This window comes from Bison bison, unplaced genomic scaffold, assembly GCF_000754665.1.
Source record: "Bison bison bison isolate TAMUID 2011002044 unplaced genomic scaffold, Bison_UMD1.0 scf7180017864289, whole genome shotgun sequence".
NCBI classification, from domain to species: Eukaryota; Metazoa; Chordata; class Mammalia; order Artiodactyla; family Bovidae; genus Bison; species Bison bison.
In genome coordinates, this window is record NW_011494861.1 from 1241269 (window position 1) to 1260953 (window position 19685).

Genomic DNA, 19685 nt, shown 5'->3' on the forward strand with positions numbered 1-19685 from the left:
TGGAATTCCAGTTGAGCTATTTCAAATCCTAAGAGATGATGCTATTCAAGTGCTGTACTCAATATGTCAGCAAATTTGGAAAACTCAGGACAAGAAAAGGTGGCCATAGAACTGAAAAGGTCAGTTTTCTTTCCAGTTCCAAAGAAGGGCAATGCCTAAGTATGTTCCAGCTACCACACAATCGCACTCATTTCACAAGCTAACAAAGTAATGCTCAAAATCCTTTAAGCTAGGTTCAACAGTATGTGAACCAAGAACTTCCAGATGTTCAAGTTTGATTTAGAAAAGGCAGAGGAACCAAAGATAAAATTACCGACATCCACTGGATCATAAAAAAGTGAGAGAATTCCAGAAAAACATCTGTTTCTGCTTCAGTGATTACACTTTGACTGTGTGGATCACAATAAACTGTGGAAAATTCTTAAAGAGATGGGAATACCAGACCACCTTACCTGCCTCCTGCAAAACCTGTATGCAAGTCAAGAAGCAACATTTAGAACCTTACATGGAACAGTGAACTAGTTGCAAATTGGGAAAGGAGTACGTCAAGGCTGTATATTGTCACCCTGCTTATTTAACTTATATGCAGAGTACATCATGCAAGATGCTGGGCTGGATGAAGCACAAACTGGAATCAAGTTTGAAGGGAGAAATATCAACAGTCTCAGATATGCAGATGACACCACCCTTATGGCAGAAAGTGAAGAGGAATTAACAAGCCTATTGGTGAAGAGGAGAGTGAAAAAGCTGGCTTAAAACTCAACATTCAAAAGCTGGGATCATGGCGTCCGGTCCCATCACTTTATGGCAAATAGACAGGGAAACAGTGAAAACATTGACAGACTATTTTCTTGGGCTTCAAAATCACAGTGGACAGTGACTGCAGCCATGAAATTAAAAGACGCTTGCTCCTTGGAAGAAAAGCAATGATGAATATAGACAGCATATTAAAAAACAGAGACATTATTTTGCCTACAGTGGTCCATATAGTCAAAGCTATGGTTTTTCCAGTAGTCTTGTATGGATGTGAGAGCTGGACAATAAAAAAAGCCAAAGAATTGATGTTTTTGAACTGTGGTATTGGAGAAAGCCCTTGAGAGTCCCCTGGACAGCAAAGAGATCAAACCAATCAATCCTAAAGGAAATTAGTCCTGAATATTCATTGGAAGGACTGATGCTGAAGCTGAAGCTCCAATACTTTGGCTACCTGAAGATCTGACTCATTGGAAAAGACCCTGATGCTGGGAAAGATTGAGAGCAGGAGGAAAAGAGGATGACAGAGGATGAGATAGTTGGATGGCATCACCGACTTAATAGACATGAGTTTGAGCAAACTCTGGGAAATGACGAAGGACAGGAAAGCCTGGTGTGCTGTAGTCCATGGGGTCGCAAAGAGTCAGACATGAATGAGCAACTGAACAGCAATAACAAAGGTATCCATCACCCCATGACTCCAGTTTTCTGGAGGATGCATTGCTCATGTACTCAGTTATGTCCAACTCTTTGCAGCCCCATGGACTGTAGTCTGCTAGGCTCCTCCGCCCATGGAATTTTCCAGGCAAGAATACTGGAATAAGGTGCCATTTCATTCTCCAGGGGATGTTCTCCACCCAGGGATTGAACTCTGGTCTCCTCCACTGCAGGCAGATTCTTTACCATCTGAGCCACCAGAAAAGAACTTTGAGGAGGGTAAAGGAAACTTCTGGGAGCAAGGCGGATCTATTTCTGCTCCTGGGTTAATAATAATAGTAGTAGTAATAGTAATAAGAAAGGAGAAGGGGGCACAGAGGATGAGATGGTTAGATAGCATCACTGACTCATTGGATAGGAATCTGAGCAAACTAGAGAAGATCATGGAGGACAGGGGAGCCTGGCCTGCTGCAGTCCACGGCATCGAAAAGAGTCGGACAGAATTTAGTGGCTGAACAATAACAATGACAAAAATAATAGCCAGCATTTATCAAGTCCTTCCATCATCTTCCCAGCCCCTTTCCAAGTGGATGCTTTACAACTTTAATTTATAGAGAAGTTAAGTGGGTTTTCCAGGTTTGTGTAGGTGGTAGATCAGACAATTGAACCCAGCCTTTCTTGCTCCTGAGCCCATGTTCTAGGCTCCTCTGCCCAAGAAAGAGGTCTCAGGACTTCCTTGGTGGTCCAGTGGTTAGGACTTCCACTTCCATGGCAGGGGGCACAGGTTCGATCCCTGGTTGGGAACTAAGATCTTGCATGCCATGTGGCCAAAAAATAAATAAATGAGATAAAAATTTTAAATTAAAAACAAAAAAACACCAGAGAGGTCCGTTTTTGAAAATAGAGAGGGATGTGAAACAGCAGAAAACTCAGAATGTAACCTGCTCTATATACGTACCTACTGGGAGTGTGTGTCAGTGTTTCAAATACTACCTGCCAGCCCGCAGGCACGTCCACTCAGCCCCTCCTTGCTGGCGCCCTGCTCTGCATCACACACTCGGTTTTGCTGCTCGCTTCTTATTTGGCCACAGGGTGGATTTTTGTTCACATCTTCCTGCTGGAAGTGCTGAGTTTGGGGGAGAGCTATGTACTCTTCACATCGTGACCTTCCCACCCCTACCCACCCTGCCACGCTTTGGGGTCTCCGATGGGTCTTTTCTTTCCTTCTGAGAAGCCAGCTCAGCACTACTTTGCTCCAAAACCCGGGGCCCATGGGACACAAGCAGGTCTGCCAAAGACCTGCCCAGGGACTTGGATCTGCCAATTATAAACAGATGCTCCTCCTGGGAGCCACACGGAGACCACCCAGCTCACGTCTCTGGTGGGACCATGCGCCCCAGCTGAACTCCAGCTATGAACGCCAAGGCCAGGCATTCCTGTGAGCCCTGGGTGGAGAAGAGGCACTCACTGTTCTCTGGTCAGCAGATTTTTCTCAAGCCCTCCTGGGGCCAGTGTCACGTGATAGCACTTGGTTTTTACTCTGTACCTGGCCCATGCTGGATGCTGATTAAGGACTCCCCGGAGGACTTCTCAAGCTCATAGGGGAGGCAGGGTGTTCACAAATAGGCCCAGCGCACTCTCATCTGTGTGCTTTGCTGTTGTTCAGTTGCTAAGTTTTGTCTGACTTTCTGCAGCCCCATGGACTGCGGCATGCCAGGCCTCCCCGTCCTTCACTATCTCCTGGATTTTTTTTTTCAAATTCATGTCCACTGAGTCAGTGATTCTGTCTAACCATCTCATCCTCTGTTGCCCTCTTCTCCTCCTGCCCTTAATCTTTCCCAACATCAGAGTCTTTTCCAATGAACTGGCTCTTCGCATCAGGTGGCCAAAATATTAGAGCTTTAGCATCAGGCCTTCTAATGAATATTCAAGGTTGATTTCCTTTAAGATTGACTGGTTTGATCTCCTTACTTTCCAAGCAACTCTCAAAAGTCTTTTCCAGCACCACAGTTTGAAAACATCAGGAACATGAGTTCTGAGTCACCTGTGCCGCTGTTTATAAGTAGTATAACCTTGGGCAAGTAATTTTACCTGTCTTCACTTCACCTGTAGAAGGGGGAGAGAAATCCTACCTACAGGTGGGACTATGGGAATGAAAGGAGGAAACATTTGGATGTACTCAGCACAGTATCTCGCTCATGAAAAATGCTCAGCAGATGTTAGCCAGTGTATAGTGGTGTTGTTATTGTTGTAGGGATGACGGAAAGAGAGGCAGGGAACTTCAGATTTGAGGGGCCATTCAAGCAGGGTTCTGCAGGATGAATAGGATTTCACAAGTAGCCTTGGCATTTAAAACAGTCTGTGCTGCGCACCAGGTAGGGTCTCAGGGAACCCAGGATAGGTGAGATTTAGTTCCTGCCCTCCAAGAGATCATACGCAGATGTGAAATGGAGAGACAGCACACAGTGCAGAATGAGTGAGTGTGAGGTGTTCACTGTAGCCTCGTGTATTCACTCAGCAGTGGGGAGAAGAGACATGCAAATAGTCACCTCACACTGGATGGGAGCCCAGAAGAGGTTGGACGAGCTGTGCTGAGTCACTTGTGTGAAATGGCCTGTTTTGGAAATGATGTATGGGGAAGCTGTTATTCTGTCCTCCTTTTTTGAAGAAGATAAATGATGATATTTGTCTTTTAGAAGCATTAGATAGACAAGCACAAAGAAGAAAACCTAAGGTCCTACCCAAGACCACCCCTGTTCCTACGTAGCCTGGTGATGTCCATCAACTTGTTATGTTTTTAGAGATGAGATTATCCTATACGGGTGGTAATTCTGCAGCCTTTAATCCTGAGCATTTTTCCATGATGTGAACTCTCTTCATTCTATTGGCTGCAGAAGACAGTGTATCAAGAGGCAGTGCTGTGACTTTCTCAGCTCTTCTCCATGGGAAATAGAGAATGGGCTGAACACTTGGTGGCTGCCAGTTTCTGCATGCTTAATCCCCATGAGACCACATGAAGACAAGAAATAGCTTTTCTCCTACTGGGACAGGGAATGGTGGTGAAAAACCTCAGCTCAAATCCCAGCTCTGTCCTGTTGGTTGCTGTGTGACCTCAGATCACTTGCTTAGCCTCTCTGAGTTGCAGTTGCCTTAGATAACAACGGGCATAATACAGCAACCTCAGAAATGCTCCAATTTAAATGACGTTCCCTCTTTTATTTTTTTTAATGTAAATATGTAGTCATCTTTATTATAATTCATGAATACATTAGAAACTGACATGGATCTCTTGGGTTTTTTTTTTTTTTTTGGTTGCACTGGGTCTTTGTTGCTGCAAGGGCTTTTCTCTATTGAGGTGAGCGGGGGCTACACTCTAGTTGCAATGCTCTGGCTTCTCGTTGTAGTGGCTTCTCTTATTGCAGAACACCAGCTCTAGGCCACGTGGGTCAGTAGTTTTGACACAGACTTAGTTGCCCTGTGGCATGTGGAGTCTTCCCAGACCAGGGTTTGAACCCATCGTCCCCTCTATTAGCAGGTGGATTCTTAACCACTGCCCCACCAGGGAAGTCCTGAATCTATTTATTAAAACATCTAGATTTTCATGGGCATCTGCTTTCCACTTGTTAGAAAGTTTACTTGAGAATGGTAAAAAAAAAAAAAAAAAAAGCCAATATCTTAGCATCAAGGTCTCAGCTTATTCTTTTTCCCGCTCATGGCACTTTGTGTCCAGCTGCTTTCTCATTTCCCAGCTGTCTCCTTGAGACAGGGACCATGTGTGATTTGCTCTGTTAGCCCCCTTGCGGGCGCAGCGCCCAGCCCTCAACAGGCCCTCCGTGCAGTCCTGGTGAGCAGATTCATGGGGTGCGGACGTCGGGGGAGACGAATCTGAGGGCTGGGTGGGAAGAAACACCGGTATGAGGACACATGGGATTTGGGAGCAGAATCTTCAAAGCTCAGAAACCTCCCCCGACCCCGTGCCTTGGGTTTCAGGGGTGCATCTGCAGAGGACAAAGGCTCTGGATTCAAATCCTGCCCCCACCACTCACTGGGTATGACTTGGGACAAGCTAACTTAACACCTTTGAGCCAGTATTCTCGGCCATAAAAAATGGATCATGGTAGCCATCAGCTTTGGGGGCTGCTGGGGGGTTTCAGCCTCACTGTAAGGGCAGAGCTGAGGGAGAGGAGGGCAGGACCCTGAGGCCTGGAAGGCCAGGGGTCTTCACCTGCTTCCCTCCTCCTCTCTCGGACAGAAGCTAGCCTTTTGCCCCAAAGGGAGGGGAGGCCAGAAGGTGTCGAGCCTCTCTGAGCTCTTATTTTGTAAACCCGGCTTAGGAGTAAATCCTGGGCCGCTGACCCTCCCCAGCTGCTCTCTGTCCTGGAAGTTAATTCAGAGGAGGCCATGTTGGGTTCCCAGGGCTCATAAATCTGCCCCTCCCCCGGGCAGCTTACCCCACACTCCTCTCAGACCTCCTACCTACCCAGGCCTCAGTCTCATTTGGGCACCTGGTGTGACCCCTGTCCTGTTAGGTGTCTGGGGTCACCCCTGGTGACTCTGGTGAGGAGCCGCCTGGGCCAACCACCGAACTGTACCTGCCAGGTTCCTGGTCAGTGACTCTGGGGTCCCAGAGGGGTCTCTGCAGGGGGCTAGAGGAGGAGGAGGGACAGCAGCTGCGGTGCGCCCACCGGGCAGCACCTGCCCAGGAGGAACCCCCATCCTTCCCACTCCCAGTGGCTCAGTTACTTGAAGTCTCCATCAGGATGACCAGCCCTGCTCCCCGTCACCATGGAGACGCGCCTGGGTCCTAAGATGGGAACATGCCCAGCCTGATGGCCTGATGGTCAGCCCATCAAACCTTGACCAATCATTCAGCTTGGAGGGTCCCTGTCCCCTTTCCTCTCTTTCTGCCCTGGGCCTTCTGCAGCCCCGGCCTCACCTGTGGGGATGGGATTTCCTGCCCCACACTATCCCCACCACAGCAACTTGCCCTGGGCAGAATTGCTGTCGAAGAAGGTTGAGACCAATGATTTTAGGCCAAGAGGGCCCTAAGGTGGGTGGGAGAGAAGGGTCTCTAGGCTTGAAGTCTGGTTGCACCCATTCCTGTCCACAGGCTTCCTTTGTAAGCAAGTCAGCAGCTCAGGTGCCCCCACTGCCATCTGGACTTCTTTTAATTTGTTCATAAACAAAAAACAATATATATTAAAAAAAAGTCCCTGGCTTTTCAGGAACTCTGAACATCCACCATGGGCCCAAGGAAGCACCTAGCAGTGCAGAGGCTGCACACACAACCCATGCAGAGAGAGACACATTCAATTAGATGTGCACAGGGACGCGTAGCAAGGGGCAACACACTGGCCTGGGCCTCACCTCGCAGCTCAGTCCAGGGTGGTTCTGAGTGGAACCCCAGGTCTCGCTGACTCTTGGTCTAAGTAGCCTGTGGGTAGAAGCTTCTGGGACCCTAAACAGCTCAGTCAAGGGAGCTGGGCTCATCTCAGCCTCAGAGAGGCTACTTAACCACCTTGCAACCCTTCCTACCTGCGGCCCTGAACTTTCATTCATTCGCTCAACAAATAGCATTTGCGTTGCCGGACACTGAGATATGAAATGAACAAGGCAGAATCAAGGCCCTCAGGGAGCTCCTGGCTCAGAGGGATGGGGTGAGGAGGACAGAAAGTAAACCCCTCCCAGCTCTCTGTCAGAGATGGGGGCTCTGAACATGAGGAGGCCAGTCTCCCAATCCAACAGGGGCATCCTCAGCAGACCCCTGAAAAGAAATGGCCAAACCTCAGCATCCCACCTGGGTGTGTCCCCCACGCACAGAAGACAGTGGGGCACAGCCTTTGCTTCACCTCCTTCGGTCCAGTCTCTGTTTTCCTCTCCAGGGTGTCCTTCCAGCCATGCAGACAGTGCTGCCTCCCTGGTTCTCTCTCTGCTGGTTTCCTTGTGCTCCCAGCTGTCTGGACCCCTGCACCTTCTAACCCGTATGCATCCCTGCTTTGAGCTTCCTTGCCCTGCCAACTAGTCCAGAAGTTCTCAGAGTCCCAGAAGTACCGCTCTTGTCCTCAGCCAGACACTAGGGAACTGTGCAAGCCCCCGGGTCCTGTTCCCCAGACAAGCTGGAGGTAGGAGGGCGTTAGGCAGGGACCAGGGCAGAAGAAAGGAGGCCAAGGGTTTCTTCCACCTGGATCTGACGTGCTCAGAAATTAGATGTATGGATGGAGTGGGGTGGCATGGGGTGAGTAGAAAGAAGAAAGGATGGGTGGGTGGATGAGTGGGTGGATGAATGTGAAGGTCGGATGGACAGACGGATGGGGTGACAAGGGAGGGTGGGAAGAAGCTAGGGTGACAGTGACTACAAGACGGCGGTGAGGTCTGACGTGATGGAAGATGACGGAACACGCTGAACAGTTGATCTCTTTCTTCTTCACAAAGGAAATCTCTCCAGCCTTTCCTGGAGGAGCATATTTGAAGTCTGTTTTTAGTTCAACAGACAAGAAAATGTCCCTTGGAGCCTGTCTAATTGCAGTCCATTTGCTCTTGGAGGACTTTTGTCATCGTGGAGGGTGGCTGATGGAATTCTTCCTCTTAAAGCCCTTCCTGTATTTCAAGACTTCAATTAAAATAAATAAAGTGGTTGGACAAGGTGGGGTTTTCAAACTGGGCTTTCCCAGAGATGTTGCAGGAGTAGAAAGAACACTCTTATTCTCCTTCAAGAAATATTTCGAAAGTTTTAAAAACTCTAATAAAGGGGACTTCCCTGGTGGTCCAGTGGCTAAGACTCCATGCTTCCAATGCCTGGGGCCTGTGTTCGATCCCTGAGTAGGGAACTAGACCCCACACACTGCAACTAAAGTTCTCAAATGCCACGACTAAGACCCAGCACAGCCAAATAAATAAATAAATATATATTTTTTAAAAAGTCGAATCCATGGGAGCCATCAACACATCTGTGTGTCCCACCACTTGCAGCCATTTTGCACCCTGTGTGGTATTGTGAATGTTCTGATATTTCAAGGTAAACAGTTGATAAACCGTTATCACCAACGACTACTTGTCTGTGTGACTTTCCTCCGTACTGAGTTGCAGAGCAAATAGATTCTGGTCTGGTGTGCCTCAAGTTACATCCATCACCCACTTGAAAACGTTCACCTTTCCAGCTCAGCCTTTTTGCTCTCATGTGTGGCTTTTCAAGTAAGAAAACATGGAGTTGGACGTGTAATTTATTCCTTTTACTGGTTTCACACATGGGGTTTCCGTGTTGGGCTCTATTTTTAAAGGAGGAATTTCATTGATAATTTGAAAGAGAAGAAACAAAAATAGAAACCCATTAGATTAATCCCCAAGGAGCCTTTTATCTCTTCTTTTCTCTGATTCTCTCCAGCCCCCAGCCTTTCTGCCTTTGTGCTGATTACACTGGATCTTGGGATTATTAGCTCCCTGTCACCCAGCCCTGTTTTACCAACAGGGGCCCCTCTGGACTCAACAATGTGTCATGGAAAGGAGTGTCATTCTCCTGTAGGTCAAGGTTGAGAATTAGCCCACCCTCTCTTCTGAGCCTTTTATGGCCAGCCATTCATAAATTTGTCCAATTCCCTTTAAGAATTCATGTCTTGGTCCTGCCAGGGTCATCTCCTGGCATAATGAGTCCCACGTTTATTACCTGTGGGGTGAGGTCGTGTTTCTTTCTTGGCTGCCTGTCTTCCCTGCCCTCCTTCCATCTGGGACCACAGCTGGGTAGAAGGGAAGGCCTTGCTTAGTCTCCTGGTACCTTACGGCCAGAACCTTGCAGTCCATTCACCCACCAGGCTCTAGACCTCAGGTGAGAAGACCAGCTTGCTCCTAGCCGAAAGCGTTCTGGAACAGTGTACAGGAAGAACTCTGCTGCTACATTTAACTGGATAGGATTAGTGGAATGGGGCCGGCAGGAGATGTCCTCCTAGAAGGAATACATAAGAAAGAAAGTCCCTTGTGAAGGACTTCCCTGATGGTCTAGTGGTTAAGAATCTGCCTGCCAATGCAAGGGACACGGGTTCCATCCCTGGTCTGGGAAGATCCCACATGCTGTAGAGCAACTAAGCCTGTGAAAAGTGAAAGTGTTGTTGTTCAGTCGTGTCTAATTTGTTGTGACCCTATGGACTATAGCCTGCCAGGCTCCTCTGTGGGATTTTGCAGGCGAGAACACTGGAGTGGGTTTGCCATTCCATTCTCTTCTCCAGGGGATCTCCCTGACCCAGGGATCAAACTCTAGTCTCCCACACTGCAGACAGATTCTTACCATCTGAGCCACCATGGAAGCCCCATGTAAACCTGTGGGCCACAACTATTGAGCCTGTGCCTGAGAGCCCAGAAGCCACAACTACTGAAGCCCATGTACTGCAACTGCAGAAGCCCAAGAACCCTAGAGCCCATGCTCTGGAACAAGAGAAGCCACTGCAGTGAGAAGCCCCGCACTGCAATGAGGAGGGGCCTGAGCTCACCGCAACTAGACAAAGCCTGCATGCAGCAATGAAGACCCAGCACAGTCAAAAGTGCAATCAATTTTTAAAAGGGAAGACTTGCGAACCATGCATCCATCGGTGGGGCATCAGTGGGCTCAGAAACTCTTGGTTCCCTTCAGAGTAGGCCATCTCCCTTTAATAAGTCATATTGTGACTTTGCACGCTCTTTTCAAATGGAATCATGGCAGTCATGGGGTAAATTACCTACTGAATTTCTGATGGCTTCCTTAGCGACCACCTGTTCAGACCACTGTCTTCCTTCCAGATCGTTCTGTGGGGCCGGACTGAAAAATGCCTGAAGGAGACGACGGAGGAGATTCGGCAGATGGGCACTGAGTGCCACTACTTCATCTGTGATGTGGGCAACCGGGAGGAGGTGTACCAGACAGCTAAAGCTGTGCGGGAGAAGGTGAGCGGCCTGGGAGGCACTGGGCTCAGCTCTGTCAGAATCCTAGCCAAAGGGGACAGTCTCACGGGGCTTGGAGAGAGCTTTGCTTATGGTGGAATGGCTGTTTGCAGGGCATCTCAGAGGACTCTCCTGTGAAGCTGGTCCTGTGTGTGTGTGTGTTGCAGAGAGCAGGGACTAGGGACATAGACTGACTGAATCACCTGTTGTCCCCTTTGGAAGTTTAAGCCTGTGAGTGTCTGTCCTAAACCCTGGGGTAGTGGGGTGGGGGTGGGGTGCAAATGTCTCATGGTCGTCTGGGAAAATACCCCTGACTCCAGACATCTAGTTAGACTGAGTGTATTAGTGAGGTCCAAGAGAGCAGAAACCACCCTGTTAGATATCTGGCACACGGCAAATGTTAACTATGTCACAATAACCTCATTTATTATAGGTGTGCTCTGTGACAGGTATATTAGGTGCCATAAATTATTTCTGATCCCCAGAGCAACCCTGGTATGGTTATTAGCCCCATCTTACAAATCAAGACTAATGCTCAGAGAGGCGATGTGGCTGCCCAGGGCCAGGTCCCTCCTCTCCAGGGATAGGCCACTGGGGCTGGCTGCCCTAATGGCCCGGTGGCCCCTTCTTGCCCACAGGTGGGTGACATCACCATCCTGGTGAACAACGCCGCCGTGGTCCACGGGAAGAGCCTGATGGACAGTGACGATGATGCCCTTCTCAAGTCCCAGCACATCAACACCCTGGGCCAGTTCTGGGTAAGGTTTTCCTGAGCCAGAGCCAGCGCTGGGCATGTCAATGACATGGTCTTCCCTTCCAGGGAGCCTGGGGCTATAGGGGAGTGGAGAGAGGCTCACCAGGGCTTGGGCTTGGGTCTAGAGGGTGGCTGGACAAGAAGAATGACAGGCTCTCCAGGAGTCATCTGGACTTTCTGAAATGTGGGGGTTGGTGCCCTCAGCCTCCACCCCATCACCTCCCCATCGCAGGAAAACCCAGTGGCTGGAGGGGTGCCCGTGTCAAGGGTAGTCTGTTCTCCCCAAGAGGGTAAGTCGAGGGGCTGTTGGAAGCTGTGTCTGCCGCACACTAACCTCCCCATCCACCCTCAGACCACCAAGGCCTTCTTGCCGCGGATGCTGGAGCTACAGAACGGCCACATCGTGTGTCTGAACTCCGTGTTGGCACTCTCCGCCATCCCTGGCGCCATCGACTACTGCACGTCCAAAGCCTCAGCCTTTGCCTTCATGGAGAGCCTGACCCTGGGGCTGCTGGACTGTCCAGGCGTCAGCGCCACCACCGTGCTGCCCTTCCACACAAGCACCGAGATGTTCCAGGGCATGAGGGTCAGGTCAGTGGCAGGGAACCCTGTCTCCGAGCCAAGTCCCTCTAGTCAATTGGACAAGGGGACTCATTATACCCAGAGAGACAAAATTTTAAAATAACCCAGAAGTGCTTTTTCCCTGGCTTTTTGGTCTCATATCTGAGTCTCCATCTGCAAGGCAGTGGGGTTCTATAGTGGTTTAGGGTCCTGCTTCTCAGGTCAGGGGCTTCACAGAGTACCCATGCTAAACGCATGCAATGGAATACTCACCCAACTATAAAAAGGGTGTAAAGTATTAATTACACAAATGATATGGATGAATCTCCAAAGCATTATGTTGAATGAAAGAAATCAGAGACACAAGAGTGCATTTTGCATGGTTCAATTTTTCTGAAGTTCTAGAGAAGGCAAAGCTGGGTGGAGGTGATGGAGATCAGAACAGTGCAGTCCTAGAGGAGTGGGGACACAGCCTGGCAGGGAGCACCAGGGAACCTTCTAGGCTTTTAACAATGTTCTCTCTTCTTGGTCTGAGTAGGGATTACACAGGTAAAAACTGATCATGCTGGACACTTAAGATTTATGCCTTTTATTGTATATAAGTTATAGCTTAAAGAAATACCGAAGCCCAACCACCCCTCCTCCAGACCAATTAAATCAACAGGAAATGGGTACCACTGGTTTAGAGCTTACTTTGGAGCCAGACCCCCAGGATGTGTGTGACTCTCCAGCCTCTGTTGTTAATCTGCAGAATGGGATGATAGGAGTAGGAGTCTGTGATAAAAATAAAATGGGATCTAGCACAGAATACCCTATGTGCTACATTGTAAGTGCCCAGTAAATGGTGCTACACTGATGTGCACTTATGAAGGGACACAAGGTTGTAGGGAAATGAAAATGGGGAATCACCCAAAAACTATTTTCCTTGTTTTTTTGCAAAGCAACATATAATGATAGTTTTGCCTTCTAAATTACATGTATCACCCTCTTCCAAACATGAGGATAGCATGGAAGGGTCATTGTGAGGATTGCATGAGATCATGGAAGGCATGGAGCACAGTGCATTCATGTGGTGTGGGAATCACTCAGAAGACCTCAGTGATTATCACTAGGGGTGGTTTTGCTAAGCAAGAATCAAAACACCTGGCTTTGCAGACTCAGAGACATGCAGAACAGACTTCTGATTGCCAGGGGAGAGGTGAGGGGAGGGAAGAAGTAGGAGTTTGGGATTAGCAGACGCAGACTATTATATATAGAATGGATAAATAATGTACTGTGTAGCACGGGGAACTATGTTCAATATCCCTTAAAAAAAATAATGGAAAAGAATATGAAACAGAATATATATATGTGTGTGTGTGTGTGTATAACTGAGTCACTTAGGGCTTCCCTGGTGGCTCAGACAGTAAAGAATCTGCTTGCAGTACAAGAGACCCAGGTTTGACCCCTGAGTGGGGAAGAGCCCTTGGAAAAGGGAATGGCAATCCACTCCACTATTCAGAGAATTCCGTGAACAGAAGAGCCTGGCAGGCTTCAGTCCATGGGGTCGAAAAGAGTCAGACACGACTAAGTGAGTCGCTTAGCTGTATACAAGAAATTAACACAACATAGTAAATCAACTATAACAATAAAATTTAAAAGGAAAAACCTGATCTTGAATTTCACCTCAGCTCCTGTATGGTGGTGAAACGTTTAACCAGTTTTGTTACCAGTGTGAGCTTTACTTTGCTCATCTGTCAAACAGTGGAAATAATATTTACCTTGTCAGATTATTGGGAAAATTAGAAATAACATATGTAATGTATCTAGTGTAAAGCCTGGGGCATATGAGATGCTCAGTATTATTATTTTTTCTAACAATAAACATCGTCATAAGTGCATCTGCTATTAATCTTTCTAGCAGACTTTAGTTGTTATGTGCTGTGCTGTGCTTAGTTGCTCAGTTGTGTCCAACTCTTTGCCCGCCAGGCTCCTCTGTCCCTGGGGATTCTCCAGGCAAGAATACTGGAGTGGGTTGCCATGCCCTCCTCCAGGGGATCTTCCAAACGCAGGGAGCAAACCCAGGTCTCCTGCATTGCAGGCAGATTCTTTACCGTCTGAGCCACCAGCTAAGCCCAAGAATACTGGAGTGGGTAAACTATCCCTTCTCCAGGGGATCATTCCTGACCCAGGAATCAAACAGGGGTCTCCTGCATTGCAGGCAGATTCTTTACCAGCTGAGCTACCAGGGAAGCCTAATTTCCAGCTGACTTATATGCAAATTATCATAGATTCTGAATTTAGAGGATGCTGGAATAATGACTATGAATGTTCCATATTGGTTTTTCCCTCCTACAGTGTCTTGGTTTAGTTTCTTCTCATCTGAGTATACAGGAAGTGCTCAATAAATATGTGAAAGTGAAAGTCGTTCAGTCATGTCCAACTGTTTGAGACCCCATGGATTATACACTCCATGGAATTCTCCAGGCCAGAATACTGGAGTGGGTAGCAGTTCCCTTCCCCAGGGGATCTTCCCAACCCATGGATCAAACCCAGGTCTTCCACCCTGCATGTGGATTCTTTACCAGCTGAGCCACCAGAGAAACAATAAATGCATACTGGATGGAAATGCAGCAGCAACGATTCATGGTTCTAACTGGGCGCCTTGAGCACAGAAGTGAGCAGGACTTTCACAGACCTTGCATTCCTGTGCCTGTTTTGCCTTCTGGCAAGGTTTCCTCTCCATCACTTTAAGAAGGAAATCCAAGGCCTCTCTCAAGTCATTTTTCCACAGTGGTTCAGAGTGTGGGCTCAAACTGCAGAGACAGGTAATGCTAGTGGTAAAGAACCTGCCTGCCAATGCAGGAGATGTAAGGGATGCGGGTTCGATCCCTGGGTCAGGAAGATCCCCTGGAGGAGGGCATGGCAACCCATTCCAGTATTCTTGCCTGGGAAATCCCATGGACAGAGGAGCCTGGCAGGCATAGAGTCGGACATGACTGAAGCGATTTAGCATGCAACCCCAGCTTTGTGTGATCTCAGGCAGGTTACTTAGTTTTCCTGTGCCTTGGTTTCCTAGTCCATGAGAAGGGATTGATAGTGATACCCTGACTTCAAAGGCTAGATGAGCTCCCATGTGTGAATCAACTAGTTGGCTAGCAAGTAGGAAGCACTAGGTGGAGCTTCATTACCTGTGGACAGCAGGTGAGCTCTGAGGGCTTAGGCTGCTGCTGCTGCTAAGTCACTTCAGTCGTGTCCGACCCTGTGCGACCCCATAGACAGCAGCCCACCAGGCTCTCCCGTCCCTGGGATTCTCCAGGCAAGAACACTGGAGTGGGTTGCCATTTCCTTCTCCAATGCATGAGAGTGAAAAGTGAAAGTGTAGTCACTCAGTCGTGTCCTTCTCTTCGTGACCCCATGGACTGTAACCTACTAGGCTCCTCCATCCATGGGATTTTCCAGGCAAGAGTACTGGAGTAGGTTGCCATTTCCTTCTCCAGAGGGCTTAGGAGAAGAGCAGTAAAAGTCTAATTTGTACCTAGTTTGTGTGGGTTAGCTGCTTAGTCATGTCTGACTCTTTGCAAACACTTGGACTGTAGACTGCCAGGCTTCTCTGTTCATGGAATTTTCCAGGCAAGGATACTGGAGTGGGTAGCCATTCCCTTCTCTAGGGGATCTCCCCGACCCAGGAATTGAACCTGGGTCTTCTGCATTGCAGGCAGATTCTTTACTGTCTGAGTCACAAGGGAAGCCCTGTTTCTTGAAAGGGAAAAAAAAAGCATTGGCTTCCTCTCCAACCATGTTTAGCAACTTCTCAGGGTGGAAGGTTGGAGACAGGTGCTTAGGACAGAACTGATGGATTTTCTGGCAAAAGCAGCCATAACAGGGACTTCCCTGGTGGTCCAGTGGCTAAGACTCTGTACTCCCAATGTAGGGGACCCAGGCTCAATCCCTGGTCAGGGAACTAGATCACACATGCTGCAACTAAAGATGGAAGATCCCACGTGGTCTCAATCACAACCTGGCACAGACTCAATAAATAAATAAAAAAAAAAAAAAAAAGAGTGACCATATAGGTGAGTGCTGCTGTTTGTAAATTGCTATTTACTTATTTTTTTCTATGTTTGAGCCACCAGACACTTTATAAATGCTGCTGCATGTGGCCCTCTGCAAGCTTGTGAGAGCTCTTAAGCCCATTTCCCAGATGGGGGAACTGAGACTGAGAAGGGAAGGTACTTGCCCAAGGCCACATGGATAGAAGTTGGCTTATCACCCTCAGTCCTCCTGGTGCTGGAGCAACATGTTCTGTGGAAGTGAGGTCAAAGCCAGTAGCACCAGCAGCCCTGCGCCTGTAGGCCCAGGAGAGATGGGACAAGCAGCAAGCAGGGCACTGGCCTGGGGCTTCTGGGGGCTTGGCTTGAATCTCCAGGCCCCAACCAGCTCCCCAGAGCCCCAGCTTTCTTCTCTGTCGGTTGGAGTGAATAACGCCTGTTGATCACTCAGCACAGGTCTGGCACTTAGGGAGCATCACTACTGTTAGGGGTCTCAGGTCCGATGCTTCTGAACAATCATAAGAAGCCCCTGATGCTTGCTTATTCAGCCATTCATTTATCAACCCCATGAGACCGATCTGTAGCTGTTTGAATGGATTAGTGAGTGTATCCATGAATCAAGAGCTGAGGGAGTCAACCAGCAAGTGGGGCGGAGCTCCTGTCTCTGCACAGGATGCACAGGACACACCCAGGGAATGTCATGTCATTCAATGTCCACCCACGCAGCAAGCATTTATTAAGCACCTACGATATCCTGATGCTGCACTCAGGGCAGATAGCGAGGAGCAAGACCCACCAGACCTCTGCCCTTGGGGACTTCAATGGTGGAGGAAGAGAGACAGGCCATTCTCGATGGGGTACATTCAGTCAGGGGGACGAGATCAGAGGCCACTCTGAGGGGCAAAAGGAGGGAGCCTTGCTGATGGGATGGCTGAGATGGGAAGGATCTTAAGAGAGAGGATTGGCCAGGATCGCTGGGCAGAGAAGGAGGAGAGGTGGGCCCAGAGAGGTAGGGCTGAAGACAGCTTTGGGGCCCTGGGAGGGCTCAAGCAGGGCAGTGACAGAGTGTGGGTGAGATTTTAGGGAGCTCTCTGCCATGCTCTGAGAATCAGTCCCAGGGTATAGGTGGGCAGGAGGAGACCAGCTGGGAGGAGAGAGGGGATTCGGAACTCCTGATGCATCCGGGGTGGCAGGGAAGCAGAGAGAGTATTTCAAACAGGTCTTGAGTCTCCCCCGACAGGAGAAGCCAAAGGGATGACCCTGACATGTTAGAGAAGGGGCTTCCCTGGTAGCTCAGCTAGTAAAGAATCTCCCTGCAATGCAGAAGACCCCGGTTCAATTCCTGGGTCGGGAATGATCCCCTAGAGAAGGGATAGGTTACCCACTTCAGTATTCTTGGGCTTCCCCGGTGGCTCAGACGACAAAGAACCTGCCTGCAGTGCGGGAGACCTGGGTTTGCTTCCCGGGTTGGGAAGATCCCCTGAAGAGGGCATGGCAACCCACTCCAGTATTCTTGCCTGGAGAATCCCATGGACAAACATGTTAGAGACAGAAATGGAGACAAGGGGCAGGAAGGGGGTTTAGCAGTAGCACTTGCTTTTCAGGAGAAACTCACACTGTCTCTTCCTGCATGCAGGTTCCCCAACCTCTTCCCCCCACTGAAGCCGGAGACGGTGGCCCGGAGGACAGTGGAAGCTGTGCAGCTTAACCAGGCCCTCCTCCTGTTGCCGTGGACAATGCATGCCCTCATTATCTTGAAAAGGTACAGGGCTGTGGGAGGAAGCTCAGAGTCAGGCTCCTGTGGGCCGTGTCCCCTCCTCCCAGGGGACCTTGGTGGTGAAGAGGCCTCAAACAAAAGAAAGAACCCACATGATCGATTAGTCATGTCTGCTGTGGGTGTGAAAATGAGAGTCGTGGCATATAGGTCATGGAGTTATTATCCTTAATATAGGCTTCCTAGGTGGCACTGGTGGTAAAGAACCCGCCCATCTAATGCAGGGGACGTAAGAGACATAGGTTTGATCCTTGGGTCAGGAAGATCTCCTGGAGAAGGGCACGGCAACCCACTCCAGTATTCTTGCCTGGAGAATTCCATGGCGGGCTACAGTCCATGGAGCCACAAAGAGTTGGACTCGACTGAATGACTGAATACTTACTACAGATTAGGGTAGTCAACCTTGTTGCTCTCAAGAACCCTTTACAATTTTAAAAGTTGTTGAAGAACCTAAAGTGCTTTTATTTATGTGAGTTGTATCTGTTGTTTTAGAAATTAAAACTGAGGGGAAAAAGTATGGGATTTATACACGTATTCATTTATATATAGCAATAAAAAATCCATTTGGTGTTAACATAAACAATATTTTTGTGAAAAGTAAGCATATTTTCAAAAAAAAAGAATAGAGTATAAAGAATGGCATTGTTTTACATTTTTGCAAAGCTCTTTATTATCTGACTTAATTGAAGACAAATGGATACTTGTATCTGCTTCTGATTTTCATCTTTTGTGATGTCACATGTCATGTAGCCTCCAGAAAACTCCACTGTACACTCATGAGAGAATGAGCATTAAAAAAGTCGAATCCTACCACGGTACTATAATAAAAATAGTTTGCACTTGCAGACAGACCTCTGAAGAGATCTCTGGTACGCCCAGGGGTTCCTGGGCGACACTTTGAGAACTGCCAGTCTAGAGACTAAATGTTGGCCCCAGCCTTCAGGGAGTTCACCCTAACAGGGAAGACAGGAATCTCCTTGCCTAAGGCTTGAGATTCATAGAAACATCACAGTGCTCACTAGGTGGGATTTACCAGGGAGACCACCTTGGGAGGTGGGCTTTACAGAGAACTTGCTCCTCCAGAATTTGCCCAGCATCACATTCTAGAACTTTCCAGACTCTGGGCAGAAAACTCTTCCTGTCCCAGTCCCACACTACACAGGCCATTCCACATGCCGCATTCAGCACAGTTTTCATGAGCCTCTCCTGCTGCAGAGAGAGCTTCCACCCTGGAGCCCCAAGTGACCATGGACTCTTGGCTCCTCTGGGTCCCCAGCCCCACACTGACTGAACCCCTCTAACCTGAAAGACCTTTTCTTTCTTTTTTTTTTAACTTTTTATTTTATATTGGAGTATAGCCGATGAACAGGCTTCCCAGGTGGCTCTAGTGGTAAAGAAGCCATGTGCCAGTGCAGGAGATGTAAGAGATGCAGGTTCGATTCCTGGGTCGGGAAGATTCCCCTGGAGGGCTTGGCAACCCACTCTAGTATTCTTGCGTAAAAAATCCCGTGGACAGAAGAGCATGGTGTTCTATAGACCACAGTGTCGCAAAGAGTCAGACACAACTGAAGCAGCTTAGCACGCACGCACACGTAGCCTATGGACAATGTTGAGATGGTTCAGGTGGACAGCAAAGGGACTCAGCCGTACACATACGTGCATCCAAACTCCCCTCCCATCAGGCTGCCTCATAACATTAAGCAGAGTTCCCTGTGCTGTACAATAAGACCTTGTTGGTTATCCATTTCAAGTATAGCAGTGTGTACATGTCCATCCCAAATTTCCTAAATATCCCTTTGTTCTGGAAGTCTGTATCTGTTTTGTAAGTAAGTTCATTTATATCATTTCCTGAAAGGCGTTTTTGGGAAGTGAAACACCCAAGTGCCTTTATCAGATGTCCAACCCCAGGAAACCAGGTCCCCCTCTGGCTACCGTGGACACAGTGGGCACCTGAGTAGCTGCTGTAACTTCAGGACCAGGGGGATACATCAGTCCATCCCTTCTCCAAATTCAAAGCCCTTCCAGGACACAGAGTCGGGGGGGGGGGCGGGGGGTGCCGGGCAGGCAAGCCCCACCTCAGCCTCCCTCAGTCCATGCTGACTATTGCTCTGAGTTGCTCCTTGGCTGCTCCATGAGCCTTAGGAGTCCAGGGACTTGGATCCTCACCAAAGCCAAGCTGATTGTCCACCTCAGGGAGCTTCTTAGAAGCTTTTGGAGACATTCTAGAAAAAAGCTAATTTGTCTAGAACAC

At 48.6% G+C, this 19685-nt stretch overlaps 1 protein-coding gene across 1 annotated transcript in view; it reads left to right on the plus strand.

The window, feature by feature from the left end:
* Positions 1 to 19685, plus strand: part of DHRS3 (dehydrogenase/reductase (SDR family) member 3) — a 49953-nt gene that overhangs the window by 27894 nt on the left and 2374 nt on the right. Inside the window, exons 2-5 of the mRNA XM_010849842.1 lie at positions 10174 to 10317; positions 10953 to 11072; positions 11421 to 11659; positions 17297 to 17422. Coding sequence (XP_010848144.1) covers positions 10174 to 10317; positions 10953 to 11072; positions 11421 to 11659; positions 17297 to 17422 — 629 coding nt within the window. The remainder of the gene's footprint in view (positions 1 to 10173; positions 10318 to 10952; positions 11073 to 11420; positions 11660 to 17296; positions 17423 to 19685) is intronic.